The sequence below is a fragment of the Cygnus olor genome, chromosome 1, assembly GCF_009769625.2.
Source record: "Cygnus olor isolate bCygOlo1 chromosome 1, bCygOlo1.pri.v2, whole genome shotgun sequence".
NCBI lineage: Eukaryota > Metazoa > Chordata > Aves > Anseriformes > Anatidae > Cygnus > Cygnus olor.
Genome location: NC_049169.1, coordinates 145913078 through 145934391, shown reverse-complemented (window position 1 = coordinate 145934391; position 21314 = coordinate 145913078). Strand labels below are relative to the sequence as shown.

The window sequence follows — 21314 nt, the reverse complement described above, 5'->3', positions numbered from 1 at the left end:
CACAAAGTCAGAAAAAGCTTTGGTTTGCCTAACAAGACCTTAAGCCCAGTTGCACACAAACGAGCTTCTTCAGAAGTCATCTTAGTCTGCACAGACTTAACGTCTCAGCAGAAACTGGCTCATTGCAGCCCACAGCCTCTCGATAAAATCTTTCCCTTGCCAGGCATTTCACACCATGTAGACATTCCTGAGCAGCTCTCCTTTCTCCCCAGCCATCAGCCAGGTGTGATTCCTGGTTTCAGAATTGACAGCTATTGGAAATATCATGACAAAGCATGAATGTTGTCACCACAGTTTATTAATCCTTTTCTAATTAGCATGGAATACTAACAACCACTACATGAAATAAAGATACAGAAAACCAAAGTTTCAGTGCAAAAAAAGCACACCTACTGTGTGGGGGCAAACTGCTGTCATAATCATACAAAGCTACCTCCTCACTCTCAGCAAGCTACAGAAATTTCCTCTCACTTGTAAATCTGGTGAAGATACTGGGAGATCTCTGGCACCTCCCAGATTTTCCAATGAATACTTCTGTCCATATAGAATACCAGACTCTGTAACAGACTGTCTCTTCTTCCTGCTCCTCTCCAAAGGATTTAAGTGAGTGGAATGTTTTAGGAGAATGTGCAATTCAAACTTCTGTAAATATACAGGATAGAAATATTTTACCAGTCAATAGGCGATATGCTGAGGACGAAGGATAAGGCAATAAAAATGCTAATAAAATTTTTATTTTTGTCTCTTTATGCAACTCTAATTTTTATTTTTCTAAGCCCTTTCGTAAGAATGTAAAGGTTTGTGTTAGTGCATCTGTCAGGACGAATCCTTCGTCTTAAAATTACTGTCTACTTAACTACAACAGTTTATACACAAATGACAAGTAATACACAAATGTACAGTCATACACAAACGATAAGTTGGAGCAAACTTGTAACAAACTTTACTGTAGTTAGAAAAAAAAAAAAAAAGCAATGGCTGTGGCCATTACACATTTCACTGCGAGTGACATGATGGAATTGAATGTTGTCATGGTTGAAAGCTTCGGGGATCTCGTACACTTCGCTGAGCCTGCCTACAAAAGTCTAAGTCTCACCGCGTTCCCTCACAGCAAGATGCCCAGTACACACAACGCTCACCATGCCAAGCCTCTGCAGTGCTCGAGAAGATCAGCCAGACCTAGCTGCAGTAAGGGAAAACATAGCAGCATCTCAAAGAACCACTTCACATAAGCTGCGGCCTTAGCAGCTGGTTTTGATACTTGCTACACACATATGAAAAAGCCGTGCATAGAGCATTAATGTCGAAAGCATCACTAAAAATGCAGAATATTGGTATTTTTGCTCATCTGAAAGAAAACGCTGATGCCTTTTGGACAAAGCAAATGAAAGAGGTGGGCTCTGTGCCACTGTCAGCTAGGATTTACCTACAGAAAAGAAAGAATATGGAATGTGGCCATCCTAATTCCAGTCCCACTGCCTGTGGGGGACCATCAAGAGGCGCAGGGATGAAAAAAGGACCTTTCCCCCAACACCCTCCTCCCGACACCACTCCACCCCTGCTGTATCCGCTCCCCGCCCGTGAGAATGCAGCATCTAATAATAACCAGGAACGAGGGGAAGAGCAGGATGATGCAAAGGTCCGCAGACGACTATGTGGGACAAGTGAGGTCGCCCTAAGACTGCAGTGCTGTGTCCCTTTCTTAGGAATTTGTCCTCCAACCGGTTGTATCTTTCAAACTGGAAAATCTGATGACTGTATCCTGCGTCACTTTTATCTAAGCAAAAAGTTCATTTTTGTAGTGTTTAATATTTCTGGTACTTTATGTATTGATTTGTAACTACTCATGCTTCCTAAATAAACAGTTATAAAACATATTGAACACAGGCAGGAGAAAATGCAGATATTCTTGAGAAACCTGAACCACAGCTTTTTTGAAGCCCAGATTGCTGATACTGCTATATTTAGTGCCTTATTTGGTGGGAAAGGACAAACCACTAAAAATTTCTTCCACCTTCGATTGAGTGCTACATCACAACAAAGGTAATTTTACAGATGACATTAAAGTAGCCAGAAAGTGATATCCTATTTATTTACTCTTCTTTTTGAAGATCAGCTATGTGCTTCTATTGTGAGAAAATACTGTTCAAAAGTATTTCTTAGACTGGAAATATGTTATGATGAATACTAGTTGTCCTCTGGTTATTGTCATGGAATATTACAGGAATTTTCACATGCTTTATAAACAGTAAACTCTTGTTTCTTGATCTTTGGGGGAAAAAAGCCCCAAGATACTTTTTTTCTTTTTTTTTTAAGAATTTGAGAGTTTCACAGTGTAGAACTCATTAAACAGTTAGAACAGACTCATCAGAGCAATGAAAAATGTGAAAAAACTGTATGTAAGGAGGGAAACCAGACCTGTGAGGTGCTACCAAAAATAGAATGAAAAATCAAAACAATATTCTGTCCCTTTAAGAAAGCAAAAATAAAACAGAATACTTTCCTCATCTAGATCCTGATGCTGCACTCAGCTCTACAGTCACAGGAGCCTGACTGTGGGGAGTTCATTGCTGGATCAAGGCACTGAAGTGTAAAATAGAGACATAAGGCAAGACTAACATTAATGCAAATCCAAAGCAAAGAGAACACAAAGTTCACACAGAAGCAAGGACGGAATATTATTCATAATACCTATACATTCCAGCACTTTCCTTTCTCCTGTTTATTCTCTGCTCGTTTGTATCTTTTTTTCCCCTTCTTTGGTTATGCATGGCTGCTGCTAATGAGATTTGTCACAATTCCAAACCAAGTATCTAGGAAGGTACTTGTGTATGGTGCTTGAAAAGGAAAGCAGGTGAGTGAAGAAGGAATTAAATGGAACATCACATTAGTAACCATAGCAGCCAACAGCATCTCATCCCATGAGAAGCTTGCTCTGGTGGAAGCTGTTTTTTTCCTTCTAATGAGTTTACCACACTGTTTCACGGTGATGGGCAAGTCTTCCAAATGGTCCATGTGACTGGACTTTCTACTGTTCTGCATCACTAGAAAGATCTTCCTGAATGCTGTGCCTTTCCTCATGAAAAGGATTACTTTGCAGCAGCCAGGCACTGGATCTCTTGCAAAGATGTATTTGCTCACGGCCAAGATTTCCCTGCGATTCATTAGGTAATATGTATGCAGGTAACACACATGAACAAACCTTGGTTGTAATCGCAAAGAACTGCCTGAGCTGGCAGTGAAATTATTTTAATGAACATCCACTCATTTGATTGTCTGATACTTAGAAGCCAACCTGTGTTCTTTTGGAGGATTTTGTTAAGAAATTGTGTAACAAAGGTCACCTTTGTTAGCAAGGATGTGGGAATTTTATTTTGTCATAATGACAGTGCATTTAGCATTTGAGTATACCAGAAGATATACATCATTGCCAGAGGTTAGGAACAGAGAGATCAAAAAGTATGAAATATTTCTCATTTTCATATGAACTTTCTGGAGAAAAAGCAGATCTAGACAAAGAATGTCACAGAAGAGTGAAGTGACCTTCAATCTCCAGAGCTTAATCCTTTGTCCTTTGGGCCACTCTACTGTTGAATAGGATCATCAGCCCAAGGGTTTGATGCTGGCCATTTTACTTGCTTTGGCTTCACGCTTTTTGTTGCTTCACCTTCAATTTGTCAACTCCCCTGCACAGGTACTGTTCCCTCGAAGTACTACAATAGCCATTAATCACGTTCTTGTCCACATGAAGTACATCTACAATAAACACAAGGAAGGGAGATGTTTTTAAAGTACGACAAATGCTCTTGAAAATGAGTGTTGTTTTCACAAAGAATTCTCAGAAGGACGTGAGAAAATAATATTTGCAATAGATCAATGCACAACATCTGTTCCACGGAGGTAATAATTCCTCTTATTAATAAAAATAAACTAGATCAAATATATGGTGTAGACACAAGAAAGAGAAGAAGTTGTTCCTCTGATCAGCTTTTCAGAAATGTAACAGAGGGAGAGACACAATTAAGATGTGAAATATTTGTAGGGGAAAAGCCAGTAACACTGCAGGATCAGCAATTTCACTCAAAGCATACAGCGGTCGCTCAAGCAGCTGAGCTGCATACGATTAATGGCTTTTCAATTTCAGTTGTTTCTGTCTCCTCACGCTGCTATCACATATGTCCAAGTCAACTCATAGCATTTACAATTTTTTCATGAAGTATTTTCATGAAGTATTTAGCCACTTTGCCCAGGACTACGAGAGGTATGTAGACACTAACATAATAGGAAGCAGCAATCTACACAGATGTTAAACATCTCAACATTGAGACCTCTAGTGCCTCTGGTACCCACTCTATTGTCAATGTATCCTATATCACTGCTGTACCTGTGAAAACCAGGGAACTTTACTGGGGCCTGGCTGCTACATGTTTTAAAATGCTGCCTTCCCACCTTCTGAAGCTGAGGCGGATTAAACCAGAGTTTCAGCATATCACTGCCTCAAGGAAAGAATTCAGGATGAAGTGAGCTGCTGCCGTTGGACCAGTTTCCCAACATTTTCAGTGCAATTATAAACAAGAGTAACAAAATTAGGATTGCAAAGTAGCAGAAAATACAGCTGTAAATTAGAAGAGTAAATATTTTGCACATTAAAATATTCACCTTGGTGTTTAATGCTACTTAATGTTTCAAGCAGAGTGGTACTGATATGATTCGTAAATCAGAAGGGATGGGAGATTCTGTGCTAAGTAGTAAAATCTAGAGCATTTGGTAACTCAGCTGGGCAGGCAGGAGAAGGCTGAGAGGCTAGTAATGGATATAATAGAAATACAAGAAATAATAACTCCCTAAGAACAGGAAAGAAAAGAGAAGAGCAATAGAATAGGAAGCCTGATCTACAGTCAGAAAGGAAGCAAGACATTTAGAAAAGACAGCTAGGTTGTGCAAAGTAGAGATAGCATACAGGTAATTTTAGGGATTTATTTTAAGAAAATAAGAGCGAATTAAATGTGATGGCATATTCAAAGACTATTAGTTTAATAAATTGCTTACAAGTAAAACATTGCATAATGGGCAGAACAGATCCATGATCCATACGATCAAGGCTCCTCTTTTCGCTCAACTGTTAAGTCACAATGTGACCTTCCGTGAGTCACTTCAGGCTAGATCTCGTAAAGGACTCAGGCAACTTAGGCCTGACTTTGGCAGATTTGAGGCACTGAAGTCCAAAAGTATGACCTAAACACTCTGCTCTGTTGCTTACTAACCCTGGAGAAACTTGTCACTCCAAAAAGGGATACACATCTGCTGCTCAGCTCTCCGAACACAGGCAGTTCTGTCAGCAAGGGCACGTTGTGCTTACTTCCAGGGGGCTACCGATGCTCATTTCTGGGCTGTACATTTAGGTTTTCATTTTGGGGAAACGCAGTAAAAAGGCCAACTGATGCAGACTGGGATTTTGCTTCCATATGTGCTCAGGATCCAGCTGTCCTCCTGTTCTGTCTGGTTTTTAACAGCACAGTGTCACAGGTTCAACGGGAAGGACACAATGTCTGAGCTTAGCTTGAGCAGCAGCCTGGAAATGGCAAATGCATACCCGAAGACATGTTCCTTGTCCCCCTGCCCTTGATGGAGGGAGGAAGTGAGAATGGGAGCACTGGTCCCACTTTCACCTTTGAGCACATAACAAAACTGTGCTTCCATGTGGGACCTGCACCTATGAGAGAGTTTCAGGCTCCGAATCCAAGGAAAATGTTCCTTGCAGCCCCATCCTGGTTACCTAAAATGAGGAGACAGCAAGGAGTTCAGAAATATTCCTGTGATTATCATGCTCAACACTGAGCTGGTGTTAACTGTTCATCAAGTGAACTTCTTGCACTGACCTTTAGGAACACACTGTGCAACTACTAACATGGGCTTCTAGGCTAGTCTCCAATGGAAAAAATGTATAGATATTGCAGTTTTTAACTTGTAGGAGTACAGGTCTTTAACCTCATTTTACCCAAATTGCTACCTGATGTAAAAAGGAGATAGAGTAAATTACCAGTTTCTACAAAGGAATGACAATTATGTGGAAAGTGTATTGTGGTATTTGGATTAAAAAAAAAACAAAAAACAAAAAAAAAACCCTGAAAGTGTTAAAAAAAAACTTTACAAAGTGATTTTCTGCATAACTGAAATTTGATTTCACTCAAAATCTAGGTAAGAAGCAATGTCATTAAAAACGATGGACTGATTAAATGGCAAGGTTTGATTAAAAGTGGAATAACTTGTAAAAATATTACAAAATACAAGTATTGTATAGATTCCTGGAAAACGGAAGGGCTAGACAGAAGTATACTAAAAAAAAAAATCCTGTTTCAGTTCAGCACTCTGTATATTTTGATGTTATCACTCTGTGTTTACATATTAGGTTCTTTGGTCATTTTTGCAATTAACTGGTTTCCTAAAGAGTGAGGATACACACATAGATTATATTAATATTTAATTGTTCATGTAAATACTTTCTTGTGATAAGAAAGTATTTTGGTTAACTGATGCAGAATTGCTCATTCTCAGAAAAATTCCTGTTGTTTCACATCTCTTATTTTTTTCCTTTCAGTTTCAGTGATTAATTCCTGAAAGTGAAATGTAAAACCTATGAGACCTACGTTATGGAAGTGTTAGGTCTGTAAATAGGAGCATGAAAAAGACAGGTGCTACAAAACAAATATAAATTATTAGTAGTAACTGAGTTGAAGAAAAACTGGATTTAGACCAACATCACTATAGATTTGGAACAGCAACATTAGCTTGACCACACTGCACTTACTGCACGTTAAATTATACATTTTGCAGTCTAACCAGTAATAAAAAATGCTGAACATATATAATGCATCTAAATTAAAGGTGACCTGGAAAGAATCCGTCATATGCCCTTTTTCTTAGTATTTAAATGATGATCTTAAATAGTGTATTTTTTTTTCCTCCCTACAGAGGTAGACTGTGGCGACCCACACCAAGTGCCTGCTGAAAGATGCGGCTGTTCAGGTCGTATTAAAAGTTATTAAAGTATTCAAAGGTACTCTTTGGTCTAGAAGATTTTACCATGTCTGGAGAAACACTGAATTGTGCCAACACGAAAACCAAAGGAGTAAAAATGCACCAGTTTAGGCCACAACCTGGGTGATAGAGAACAGCCTGCATGGCCGCTGTCAAAGGGAATAAAGTGGTTTTGCTTGCTTTAGCTACAATTAACTTCAGTAATAGTTTGACTTTTACAAAATTAGTAAGTTCCAGTCAATCCTTGAGAAAGTATCTACCTATCTACCTTAAAGTCTTTTACATTAAGCCATAGAGTAATATGCAGTTTTCCTAAGATTACGTACAAAGTTGTAGCAAAGCCGAGCGAGCCCTTTGGTATTCCTAAATCTACGAAGTGCATGAAACCACAGCAGCTGAGGAAAACAAAGGCCCTCACAGGAATTCCTTCAGATATTAAAAATAAAAAAAAAAGGGGGGGGGGCCGATAAAGACACACTCCTGCTTCTCTTTAGACACATTTCTGCCGACTTCTGCCAATCCCTTCACCCACAGCAGCTGCACTCGGCTTATCAGGGCTGCGCCCCGCGGGCTCCGGACCCTGAGGCTCTCCGTTCTCCCCTTCCTTAGGGCCGGGGGGAAGCCCCCAGCCGCCCCGCGCCTCACGGCGGCAGGAGCCCGGGCAGCCCGGGGGGCTCCGGGTGCCATTCCCCAACCAGGGCGGCCGTTAGGGCCGTTACGACGGCTGCAGGCAGAGAGACGACGGAAGACGGGAAGGAGGGAGAGGAATGTGGCCGCGCATGCCCGCCCGCCCCGCATGACGGAGAGCCGGGCTGGGCTGGGCTGCGTTGGCCGCGCCCGAGGGGAGAGGCGCGGGGGCGGCCGCGGCTCGGTGCCCTCCCGCCGGGGCGGGCAGAGCGAGGGGGCGGGAGGCCGGCGAGCCCTCCCCCCGGAGCCGGGCGGCTGCGGGCTCCGCTCGCCTTGCGAGGCGTTGCGGCGGGGCATGAGGGGCCGCGGGGCACCGCGCCGCAGCGGCGGCGGCAGCGGCAGCAGCAGCAGCAGCAGCAGCAGCAGCAGCAGCAGCAGCAGAGACCGGTGCGAGGCTTAGCCCAGGAGCGGCGGTGGTGGCGGCGGCTCCCCGCATGTGGGCAGCGGGGCCAGGCAGGCAGCCCGGCGGCACCAGCGAGCACCCGGCGGCGCCGTGCTGAGCGCCCGGGCAGCGGCGGCCGCCCGCCATGGATTGCAGCCTCCTGCGGACCCTCGTCAGCCGCTACGTGAGTGCCCGCTCCGCGCCGCAGGCACTGGGCTCGGGGTGGGTGTTTCGGGGGGCCCCTGCGGGCGGGGGGTGCCCCTGAGGGGGCGGGGGGTGCCCGCGGGCTCCCCTCAGCCCTCCCCGGCCGCCCCGCGTCGGGGCGAGCCTCGGAGACGTGGTGAGCACGGCGGGTAAAAACTCCCTTTTTTATTTTTATTTGGTCGTATTCTTTGAGTCGAGCTGCGTTTTGTGAAGCTGGCACGGGTGGATGTTGAGAAATAAGCCTGTCCTCTGGGAGATGTGCGTGGTGAAGATCAAACGCGCGAAGCCTGGGGGAAGGAGAGCTGACCTTACTTGGTGGCCGCCGCGTTTTCCCCCACCCAACTCGGTGGTGTTTTGAGAGTGGATCCAGTTGTAGACCGAGGTGTGTGAGTGAGAATCTGGTTTCACTGAACTCCTGACACGATCACAGCCGTGGGGCAGGACGCCGGGAAGCGCAGAGGTCTGTAACGCCATGGTCAGGGTCAGGCAGCAGCAGGGAAACTCCAGCTTCTCCTTGGGGATGCGGAAGAAACAAATGGGAGGCGATAGGAGTGAGAGGTAATAATGCCTGGCTTCTTTCTCTGCCTTGCTTCCCCGGCAGCTCCCGTCACTCCGTATTTCCAAATGCTTACAGCCCTTCCTCCCGTGCAGGAAGTACTGTAAGTCAGGAAACTTTCGTGCTCAGACCGAACAAAAGTGAATACTCTTAGTTTTGTGTATGTCGAGATATGGTCACGTAACACATGCTCTGAAGTCTTCTTTGTGTATGAAAGAAGAAAAATGGTAGAGGTGAAAAGATTATACTGGATCTTTTCACTGTTTAGGGTATTCTGTGAGGTGAGGAGAGAATGGAGAGGTGAGTACTGAAAGCAGTCGTGTGTGTATGTGGATCCTTAGAAAGTAACCCCGGGGGAAGGAAGGAGGAGAAAACTGTAAATACAACGAGAGAAGCAGAAGTCTCTGTGGATATGCAAAGCTCAGGTGAACCGTGCTGAGCTCTGTTTAGAAACAGGCAGGATCGGTTCAGGTGTTGTGATCCCTCAGTGCTGATCTAACTGTAGGATTTAGCTGAAGATTTTCTTGTGTACGTGCCTACATTTGGAGCCTGTACAAACCGTCTGGAAATCACACTGCATTCATTGTGCATAGAGCATACTGTGGTCTGCAAATCTTTTCTGCATAACATTGTTGCTAACCTCTCTTTCAAGCTAAGCATTGAATATGTTTGAAACAGGCTTGAGATTAACTACAGGATTTGTTTTAAAACACAAAGAAGTATGTAAGAAGATAGCATGCTGAAAATAACAAGGCACTTGAGCTTTTAAGTTGCAGACTGTCATCACCCTCCCACACTGCTAATGAAGGTAATTCAGCAGTCTAAAAACTGGACAAAACACTTAGCCCGTGTGAGGAAGCGTTCATATTTCCTAGATCACACTACTTTCTGCTTTGTTTTTATGCCAGTAGGCTATGTCTCGGTGACTGCCTGGCTGTTCCAGGCTGACATGTATATTTTTACCTGTTGCTTCTTGTTCTGCTGCACTTCTATTATCTGGTCAGTTTCTTGGTGTTTTTTTTTTTTTTTTTGACTTTTTCTTCCAAGGTGGGAGCATTTAGGAAAAAGCTGTTGTAAATAAACCTGTTTTCATCATTTCAGTAAGGCCATTAAATCTGGCAAGCTGATAACTGTGTGTGTGGTTTTCTCTTCTTTCTATGGTTCAACTATTTTTGTACAGCTACAGCACTGAAAATGAAAATTAATAGCTTGAGTGCCGTGCCTGAAACTGCCTGCTGTAAATGAGCAGCAGATGCACATGTCAGCGGTGCTGCTCCGTAGTTGTCCACCCAAGCTATATACAAAGCAGATACGCTTCAGAAGTCTGGATGCCCTTGCCTCTTGCCAGGCTGCTTTCCTGTAAGGGAGACCAGGCAGCAGGAGACCAGGGAGGGTGGTACATCCTGAGCATGTGTCCAGGTGAGCTCACGCGTGGGATAAGTAGAAGTTTGTCCAGAGCCGGCTTGGCAGTTGGTGCCCTAGGACTGCAGATGGTCACTCTCCAGGTCGTGCCGGAGGTTTGTCTGCTTGCAGTCTTCCCTGGAGCAGGTGAGCTCAGGCTGGAGATGCTGTCGAGGTAGCTGGGAGCTCTTAGGGCAGCGCCACGTGGTCTCAGGGTAACAAACAGTTGCGTTGCACTGATGGAAGCTTCTCGTGCAACAATCTCTAAGACTTCTGTGTAACGGCTTTTCTTTCTCTTCTGCTGTATGTCACAGGGCATGGAGACCTAAGTGACATACCAGCGCGTCCCGAATGTGCTGGAAGGTTCCCCAACCCCCTCGCCTTGTTGTTGCGCTCAGCGCCCTGAAGCGGTGTGATAGCGCGCATCTCAAAGGCTGCTTGGAAGCGTGGTGATGGCTGGGTGCTGCCACTTCAAGCTGAAGTCAGTTTTCTGCTTAGTGCTTTCCAGTATGTCTGCTGTTCCACCTGCGCTCAGCTGCTTACGTTTGTTGTATCTTCCAGGTGTCGGAACATGCCAGTGATGTGGGTTGGGGCCATATTCAGCACACTCGTCATAACATAGCTTGTATCTCTTCACCAAGAGATGGTGTAGCCTCCTAGGACAGAGGCAGTAATATCTCTTTTACTAATTTCTAAAAAGACATTTTGTTGTTTGGCCTCTTTATGGTCATCCTGTGGATTTCTTCTTTCGCTGTAGGACTTTCCCCGTTCCATGGCTGCGGCCATACGCAATTTTTAGGGCTTCTGGTAAAGAATAACGGGCTGTGCCAAAGGTGTCTGTTTCACTGCAGTGCAGCGGACCGAAAGTTCAGTGTAGTTCTCCAAATGCTTTCTGATCGTTCGGTTTGAAATATAACAATGCACATTTTTAATTGGGTCTGAGATTAGCCTGTGTATTTTGCTGCTTTAAATGGTATCCACTGTACTAGAGGCACCTTTGAATAATGGAGTAGAACATCTTTATATACAGCTTCCACTACATGGAACCACAGAATCACAATAAGCCTTCTGTAATTAAGACAGATTTTGACGACTGCATCGTTTAGATTACCTTCCCAAAGAGGGGAAATACCATTATGAGGTTTGTATAAAAATCCCCATTGGGAGTGGGGGGTATGTTTGATATCGCGTACTCTTTATTAGAACACAACCTCTCTTTCTGGACGTTGCGTTTGCATCAGACAGTGCGCTTCTCTGTCTTACCCTTGGGCTGTTTGGGCGCTCCCCAAAGACGTGCCCTATCCCAGGGAGGGCAGCCTGACGGTCTGAGGAGGCTGAGTTAATGCGCGCTGTCCCGTAAGCATCACACCGAGCCTGCTCTATCGTCAGGGGTGAGAGAGGCTTGTTAGTTAATATTAAAGCAGTAAATTATCTGGGGTGGGGAGGGGGACATCGTAATTAACACCATGTTCATAGAAGATTACCTTCTGTTTATGGTTGGATTATTTGGGATACTCATCAGATAGCATTAAGCAATATATTGTGCCTATGTAACTGCTGTTGCGTTAGCTTTGTCTGGTAATCTTTTTTTTTTTTTTTTTTTTTTGCTGATCTTGAGACTTCTGAAGTTCTTCTTTATAGCTGAGAGATAGCTAACTCTTAAAATAAGTCTTTATACCATTTCTAAAAGGAACGTTATTTTTCCTGAGCTTAATAAAATGTGTGCAGATATCTCGTGTATTCAGATAGCTGTTTATGTCTGAATGTGGATTTGCATATGCCTGAATGTTGTGGATTCGAATGTGCCCGGGCAAGCTGGGAAATGTCACTCTTAGCATATGTTTGTTTGGACACTAGATGGTCACTAAACATCTTGCAGTGGAAGGCAACAGTCTGGTCTGTATTTGTGAGACAGCTGGCCCCTCATCAGTAACTGCTGCTGCCCAGGTTGGTGCCTTTGGATGCCACAATAAATAACTACTGGGTCAAAGGTCCGTATTACTGAACGCTTTTGCCTCTGTTATGTAGTGTATTTAGTAATCCTGCCACTTTATTGCTTCTCTTATTACTTCAGGATTACAAAGCTGGGTGTTAAGTGTCTGTTGCCCGTGCAACTATCTCTAAATGTGTATATCAGCAAATACAGTTTCACTTCGAAAAGGAAAGTGATTTATTACAGCTCGGTCCCCTGGGAAGCTTCTGGTCTGTTCGTTCTGCAGGTATTTTAGAAAAATCTGCTTTTGGGAGGACGGAATAAATGAGTTTACAAATGGCTGCTGTATTTTCTGCTTCTACAGAAGTGGGTCAGCTTTAATCGTAGTTTGAGAAGATGATCGATTAGTCTAACCAGAAAGTTATTTTAGGGGTTTTTAGCGTGTTCACCGCTAAATTTCATGGTAGCCTGTGAGTTTTGGTCACTGATTTAACTGATAATGTTGTTTTTATTGGCAGAAAGATTCTGAAGCTGTTTTCTAATCAATTTCCTAAGTATTTTATATGTAGTCTTGATATAAACAAATATAAATAAATAAACTTCAGGGTTTTTTCATCTGTAGTGTTACCAACCGTTGTATCAACTGCTTTGGCCTGAAAGTTGGAGGAACTACAAGCATCAGTGCTCTGAATTACTCGTCTAAAAAATGGTCCATTTATCAAGCATTTCAGATGACCTACAGTTTCCTGAGCTCAGTTAATACATCTGAGGGCACGCTCTCATTCCACTTCTTGCCTTTCCTCATAGTCACTCAGCTTTTCCTGCTCTTCTGCAGGCTGGTGCCGAATGAGCACTGTCTAGATGTTCCTTAGTTGGGGTGCCTGTTCAAATGAACGCTTTTTTTCTTAGCTGTCACTTACAGTAAGATAAAAGGGCTGTTTTTTTTTGCTTCCAGGAGTATGATTTGACAGAATTTTAAGCTGTTTTAAATGCCATATAAATGTGTTTATATCCTGCCTGTATTCAAACTTTCCTAACTGTACAAAAGATGTTCTCAGTAGGGGCTAGGCATGTGCTTACAAGCCAGTAATCAGTATCTTGCATTTTTTAAGCAGTTGTTTCTATCCCTGGTATGTAACGCACTTTTGATATCTCTTGTGGATGTCAGCGTCACGATGTTTTCTTGAGGCTTCCCATCTCGCCTTTCAGCTTTGCTGTTCGTGGATGCCAGTTGTTCTCGGTGCAGAAGGCTGACAGAATGTGTCTAAACAGCATGGGTAACTCCTGAATTCCTATTTCAATTCCTATTTCCCCCTGGCATCATTGCCTTGTTATTCTCCCATTTGCTGTTTTGCTGGGGAATCGCTCTGTATTGTGTGCTGATCTGATGCTTTTCAGCCCAGCTTTTAAAGAGGGGAAGTTTGAAAGCTTTGCTTCCCTCAGGAGTTAATTCTGCTGAAACGCTGAGTGTGGCTGACGGGATTTGGTGCTTCTGCAAATCCAACTAGCTCTTGCACACTAGTAGTGCCTTTTTGTATATTCTTTATTGTTTTGTAATGTACTCTTCAGATGTTTCACTATAATCTGAGGCAAAACAAGCAAACACCACCCCCCAACCCAAAGGAAAGGGAGAATTGTGTGGACTTCGTTCATCTCCCCCACCCATCAATTAGCTAATTTATACAAGAAAAACATTATTTTTTTTTTGAGACTAAATGAATGAAAATAGGATGCTGTAAAACAGTCTCTGGCTTCTTGCAAGTGAACTATTATAAGCTGGTTGCTATTGACTACAAAATATTGCTCACCTATATGCAACAGATAGTTCTGCAATTTCAACTCTCCAAATGAAATGTTTGCTGCTATCAGAGTTTGTTTCAGTGACTTAAAATAGATCAAGAACTCCTAACCTTGCCATTTTTAGCATCAAAAGTACATGCAGTTTTTCTTCGGTGATGGGAACTGCATAGTCACTTCTGTCTTTTGTCAGTTTTTTTATTGAAATACAGTTTTGCTCTTGTGCCTCTTCTGGGGGACAGCAGAACATCAATACTGAAAGCAGGAAGCCTTTTCAAAATCGTTCTTGGGAATGGAAGAGGGTAAGGTACAGCGTAGCACATTTATAGCTTAAAATCCCTGTTGACTGCTTCTCATTCATTCTTTGCTCCTGTCACGTAACAGTAATTGAAACGAGAAAAGTGGCAAGGTGAAGTGGGGTTTTTCTAATGAGTCAGCCTTTTAAAGCTGGAACACTTAATAAAAAAATAAATAAAACTGGGTTGACAAGTTAAGGGTTCCACAAATATAATAGCTGGCTACTGCTTGCGCTGTCAAGATGGGGATAACAGACTTGTTTAAGCTAACCAGACTTAAATGCAACTGGGAAACACTTGTGTCCCTGAGGTGCTGCAACCTGACCAGCAGTGCCATGCCTCCTCCGTGTCGCGTGCAGCGGTGGCAGGGAGAGGAAACAAAGCAAGCACCCCCACAGAAAGACGGAGCGGACGTTTTGGCACCTGTTACGCAACTGGATTTGATGTTACCGTTTGTTTTTGAACAAGAGGGCCTGCCTCTCATCACTATAAGTCTTTTAGTCAGATTACGTTTTTCCAGAATAATACTTACTCTGTTGGTTTACCATTACACAGTGTAATGTAGTATTTCTATTTGTGTAATTGTCGAGGGACGTTTCAGCTGAAGTTCATCCCGAGCTGAGGCAGAATGACACTGGAATGCTATTATCTTCCCTGCTGTAATTGCCATGGCAACACCTGCAGGTAGACGAGGCAAACCAAGGATCCTTTCTCTGTCACACAGATACCACTTCTGTGTTTCTTCTTCCCTCTCAGTAATGACTCTGAGGCGCTTGTGGCCCAAACGTGCCCGGAGTTGTCATGAAATGTGCTTTGCTAGCTTTTGTCAATTTAACTTTGACTTTAATTTTGTAAGTGTCTATTTTCTGTGATTCTATTTTGAAAATGAATGCCTTCTAGGAGAAGCTGGCAACCTAGCCTGGGTTGTCTTAGGAGATGGATGGGATGAGCCAGGGGCTAGGGAGTTTCTTTGGAACTTCACAGAAGACCATGGGCTACTAAAGCACTTACGTATCTTTTACGAATCTGGATGTTAATTTCACTGATCTTCCTTCAGCTTTCTTTACAACAGGGATGAGAGTATTGCCCAGCTCTTTTACAGAGAGAAGTTTTAAGGGCAGTTTAAAGCTTTGAGGTAAGGAAACACTGTCACAGGAAGAAAACCGGGTGCCAACATGGGCCTGTAATCCTTGTCTTTAGTGTGCCTTTTTCTTTGCTGGTAAGTGTTCTCCACTGCCAAAGGAACTGCATGCGATTTCAGAGAGCACACGTGCACACCTCTACAAGTAAGTGATGGAGGAATACAGGGAGTGTGTGGGGAATAATCAGGGGTAGCAGAAGAGAAAGCAATGTCAACAATTAAGCCAAGTTATGTCTAGTTACTGAGGCATACTGCGAAATTACATTCTGGGGTGCTTATTATGTTATTGTTGTAGCTACTTAAAAGCATGAGAACTGAAGAATTGGGAGGTTTCATAGGGACACCTTTCCATTTATTCTGCTATTCCCCGTAGATTATCTTCTCTCTTTGAAATATGAGACTGGTTAATTTGTTTCTTTCATTAATCATTACTCATCTAGGTACAGGGTGGGATGAGGGGAGAACAGTGTTTTGTTTTCCTGGTGGCACTGACTAATCTCTTTGCTTCAGTCAAAAGAGGATTTCGTCTAACCTATTTAAAATAGAGGATTAAGGACAATTAGGTTCTTCCTCTACATTACTACTAAGATGGGATGTTGTGAAATCCTCTGAAAAGCACATCTGTTGAAGCACCAGTGAAGTTTTGCAAGATTAATGGTAATAATAATCAAAACAGTTATGCAGAAGAAGAAACTTTGTGTGAAGTACGTGTCCAGAAAGAAATGTGGATGGACAGAGGACATGGAAAGGAATTGAGCTATTTACCCAGTAGCTCTTTGTCTCTAATGCCTCTAATTTATGTTGTGAAGTGGATGTGTAGATGAACTGAAATGGATTTCTTGTTATCTGAATTACATTAGCAACTTTCAGTTCATTCTTAACATTTTACGTAGCCCTTCATATCTTTTCAAAGTACTATTAATAAGTTGCTTGCACAAATGAACATTATGATTAAGTACAAACACTAATGGTAATCTGTGCTTGTATACTGATTTTTGTGCCACTCATGATGGTTATGTGGCTTCTCTTGAGGTGGATCTGAGTTGGAAATGGCATTTGATAACTGACATTAGGCTGCTGTACTTGGCAGGAGGTCATTACAAAATAAAACCATGAGAAATACTACCACCGTTGGAAAACATGATGTGCATAAGATGGCATTAATGTAAAGGAAAAATTGTTTTGTGCATTTCAGAGGAGATTTGGTTAAAAGAATGGACATTTGATAAGTGACAAATGACTTTCATGAGGTGTGAATAGTATGCAGCAAAGCTACAAAGAGGATATTGGAATGATGTCACAGAAATTGCTCTTGTGACCTTACACTTAATACTAACGATTGCAGGTAGGTTACTGGTAATCACTGTTTCTTTGGTTTTGTTTTCTCCGGAACAGTAGTTCTGTAGTAGTTTCGATCTACTCTTCTGTTTGAATGATCATAGAATCACAGGATTGTAGGGGTTGGAAGGGACCTCAAGAGATCATCGTGTCCAACCCCCAAATATATGATAATACACTTGAATATATGATAATACACGTGAAGAAGGACGGGCCAGAAAAAGTTGAAGTCTGTTTATTTCATCTTATTTGTGAGGTGACTTGGAGTGGGCTCCTTGGCCCAGGCTGAAATAAAGTGTTTCCTGAGTCAGTGGAGGTTTGGGCTCTAGAGCGCTCCAGCTGACTTCAAGGAAAGTTGTGGTCTTCTGTTAAAATACATCTGATGTCTTTCCTTATGGTTTTGGCTTGATGCTATGCCAGTGCATACCTTCTACCTTCAGATGCTGTTTTAACCCTAGCACCTCTCAGATGAAGTCCTTTCGATAGCCTAAGTAGATCGGCCGGGTATCAAACTTTACTGTCAGGTGAAGGAAAGGGCACATCAGTCAGTGGTAAAGTACAGCAAAGGCAGAGGAAACAGATTGTTGGGAAAGCTGATGTACTACTTATTCTGCTATTTATTTCTTTTTTAAGAGAGAGCAGACTACTTTAAATTTCACTGTTACGAAAGCTCTTATAAGCCAGGCTGCCATTTAATCTTACTATAAAAATATGCCTACGTAGAAACAGCCCTCTTTCATTATGTGAAATATGATAGGTATGAGAGAAGATATTGCAAAGGTAGGCTCAAAGCAAGTGTATTGACCAAGTCATAACTAAAAGAATAATTAACTTTCATGCTGATGCTAGCAGAAATGTAGTATAAATAAGTTCAGGGAGGGCATTTTGCTTTGCTCAGAAAGGCTCCCTATGCTATAAGCAGATTTTGATTGATTAATGTTAATGCTTTTCTTCAGGTTAATGTTCAGCATTTTCTCTGTAAACATAGAATGCACTGAAATGCTATTGCTTCTCATTAGTGTTTGGTGTTTCAGATTAGTTACAGTTCCTTTCTAGCAAGTTATGTGTATCCTTTTTTTGATTTATCAGTGAACTTTTAAGATTGCACATAGTATTTACAAAATCTTTCACATTCCAGCCTCCTGGCCAGCAATGTGAAACTTTTTGGAAAGCTTAACTCTAATAAAAAAAAAAAGCTTCTCTTCATCTAGGTTTAAAGAAGAATCAAAAATTTCTCAGCTAATGAGAATTACAAATGTTGTCAAGCTAATTTAACGTTTGAAAATCTATATGCTGGATTTTAAATATACTGCCCAATTGACAAGAACGTTTAGTGTTTGTAGCCTTTCGTACTGAATTTTCAGCTAATTCCTGGCTACCTTAAACTGGAGCAGTTCTAAGAGTTTGGGATCAGCCTACTCTTCCTTGTTGACTCTAAGCTGTTTGCAGGAATGTATATCTATCTTCTGTACAGTAGATCTGTAGCCACTTAAATACGTGGCTCGTCTTCAGTATCATAGTTGGGAGTTAGGGGTGGAGAGGGCACTAAAGCTGGGATAGAAGAGGACTTTGTTCTTAACACTTCTTCTGAGCACAGCTGCTGAACTCTTTTATTTTACCTTCTAGGACTGAAAAAAACAGGGCTAATAATTTCATAATTTCACCTGCAATGCCGAAGTGTTGTTCATCTGAACGTGTTGAATGTTCCCTACGTGGAGCTGTTGGGTGACCAGGTATACTTGTTGGCCCAGAGGTGTCTCTGTGTTGGCAGCAAGAGGGAAGAAAGGAAATGGGAGAAGCTCTGTCCTTAGCCCAGCACTGCTCAGTCACATTAACATGATGCATAAATACGCTGCCTTGTTGATGCTTCCAGTTCTTGTCTGACATGAGGAGTTTAAGCCTGCATGCTTAGTGGCTGTAATGATGTAGAAATGAAGGGAAAGCTGCTGATGCTGTTGTGGAGCAATGCACATGAACATAGGCAGGTACAGACAGAGCTTTATGAAGGGCAACCTGGGTTGTGGTTTTGCATCTCCTGTCTCTTTCAGCCCAGGAGGTCTCAAATGTGAAGTGCTTGTCTTTTTTTAGGAGGGTTCCAGCCTCTGACTTCTTCCCTAAGAAGTGGAAAGGCCACCACGAGCATTTTGACTTACTGTGTTAATGGTATCTGCTGAAACTTGTTCAAAGAGCTTTTATGTCAGTGTCTGTATAATGTTAGTTAAATATATAAATGACTCGAGGCTAGGCTTCTGCTGGGTGTGTGAAATTAAAATATCAGTATTCCTTTGCCATTTTCCAGTCTAGAACAAACTTTAAGGCATTTAAAACGAAAAGTAATAATGCTTTTACCCGTGCTTTTTTTGTGTGTGTTAAAATTGACAAAAACCAGACAAGGTTTGGTTGAGTCACGGTTGTAGCTGAGTTACGAGGTGAGACGTTTGTGAATGCTTGCAGTGCTTTAAGACTCGTAAGACTGCAGCATTGGCTTTTCAGCTGGTTGCCTTCAGCCCCCAGTCAGAATACTTGGTGCTGCTTGTGAGGGCTTTGGTTGCTGCAGATCAGCAGCTGCTTGGTTATGCAGCTTGGAGTTGACTTTGGTGTTAAGGCAGGAAGCAGTGCCACTGAACTCTTCACCTCCAAATCCACATATGTGCCTTTGAGGCCTCAGGGGAAGAGCGGAGATGTGGGCTTCGGGGCCTCTGGGGAGCTCCCTGCTTGGCGCAGGGTGCCGAGATCTGCCCTGGGGTGGGAAGGCCCCCCTGTTGTGGCCCTGTTCCTGCTGCAGGCAGCCAAGTGTCGCCTCTTCCTTACGGTGGTAAAAGCCCTGGCCTGGACTTCCCAGTTTCTCACAGCATGTAGAAAAGAGCAAATGGGAGCTCTGTACAGAGCTCTTCTGAGCTTTGAAGAGCTGTCAGAAGGAGTTTTGGCAGTGGAGACAGGTTTCACAGAAGTGTAGGGGTTGGAAGGGATCTCAAGAGATCATCGGGTCCAACCCCCCTGCCAAAGCAGGTTCCTTAGAGCAGGCTGCCCAGGTAGGCGTCCAGACGGGCCTTGAATATCTCCAGAGAAGGAGACTCCACAACCTCCCTGGGCAGCCTGTTTACTTGTTCATTTCCCTCCTCTTGTGCATGTGCTGTTGGCTTGTTGAGATATTATAATTTTACTTCACTGAGTGGCAGACCACGGGGCAATGCATATGAGGGTGCGTTTATGAGAAGATCACTTGCTTAGGGTTTGCAGGTGCAGAGCGTGTAGTAGGAGAAAGCTTCACTGTGAGGGAGGGAGTGCTGCCCCGTGCTGGGGTTCTTTAGGTGCTGATTTGAGCTGGGATGTGGCAACGTACCAAGGAGATGACCCGTGAGTCAGGGCTGATTTGGCAAGCTGCTGACATCCGTGAAACACTGGCTTGCCTTGTGGATAGCATCTGGCATCAGAAAAGGAGTAATTGGGAGAGGAGGGATAACACATCATGGGAATGACAAGGAGCTCTATGACTTATGGTATGAGGAGAAGAATTTGGGTACTGCCTACTGGAAGGAGCGTTACTTAAAACCCAACCACCCTCCCCAAATGAACCCTGTGACATGCGGTGTCTGGTAGCACTCGTGTGCCACGTGGCTTGACCTTCCTAAAGCTCTAAGTGCAATCAAAGCGTAATGACTGTGGGGAAAATGGAGCAGCCATTATATGCTTAGCATCTCTTCCCGTGTGCATATGAGAACATGTTTTATTGAAATAGGGATGCTAGCCAGCGCAGGAGTCTTCTGTCAGGACTGTAAAAGCCCTGAGCACCTTCAGCCCTTTCACAGACAGCTGTGGGAGACTGGTAAAAGAAAGCTTTTTGGTTGTGTGAAGGCCAGCCAACATCAGAAACATAAAAATCAAGACTTTTTCCACATGGAGACAGGATGTACCTGATGTCTTTCACTAGGGATATTACAAATTCATTTATTTGTAAACTGAAAATAACTATTTAAACTTTGTGTTTCTAAAACTTTCAGAGGGTGGGAGGGGAGGAAACCATCACAGAATAAGATTCAGGATTTCAGAAGCCCTGTGTGGCTGTATTTCTTATGGGGCCTTTTAGCAGAACGTAGTCAGTTTATCAGTTTACCATCTTACTGATTTGTTCTGGGTTCTTCTTTCAGCGCTGGAGAGCAGCAATGTGGTGTAGGAGCACAGAACTCCTCTGAGGGTCATCCTGCCCAGTCTGCTTGAAGCAGAGCAACTACTGCCAACAGGAGGTTGGATCATTCACTGCTTTGTTTAGTAGACTGTGTGTAGTATGCAGAGAAATAAAACATTTGGTTTTGAAGCATTTTTATGAGTCTGATATAATTTTTAACTTTTTCTATAAAAAGTGACCAGATGGCCTGGAGAGATCCCTTTCAACCTGTGTTATTTTGATTCTAAAATAAATTACGATTAACAAATCAACAGTTCTTAAAGAAGAAAATGTTTTCTTGCCTCTCTTGCAGCCATATCATGTTCTTCTCCGACCAGATGGTACTAAGACATCGTAGCTTAAAACAGGCTCTGTG

At 43.0% G+C, this 21314-nt stretch overlaps 1 protein-coding gene and 1 long non-coding RNA gene across 3 annotated transcripts in view; both read left to right on the top strand.

The window, feature by feature from the left end:
* Positions 1-7955: 7955 nt before the first annotated feature.
* Positions 7956-21314, top strand: part of ATP11A (ATPase phospholipid transporting 11A) — a 127660-nt gene continuing 114301 nt past the window's right edge. Inside the window, exon 1 of the mRNA XM_040560342.1 lies at positions 7956-8291. Coding sequence (XP_040416276.1) covers positions 8253-8291 — 39 coding nt within the window. The 5' untranslated portion in view covers positions 7956-8252. The remainder of the gene's footprint in view (positions 8292-21314) is intronic.
* LOC121071896 lies at positions 8381-21091 on the top strand. 2 transcript variants are annotated; one of them, XR_005820854.1, is made up of 5 exons: positions 8381-15049; positions 15352-15429; positions 16631-16780; positions 18400-18506; positions 20922-21091. It is a non-coding gene; the product is annotated as an uncharacterized LOC121071896 (long non-coding RNA). The 2 variants fall into 2 exon arrangements; XR_005820848.1 differs by having other exon boundaries at positions 8386-15429.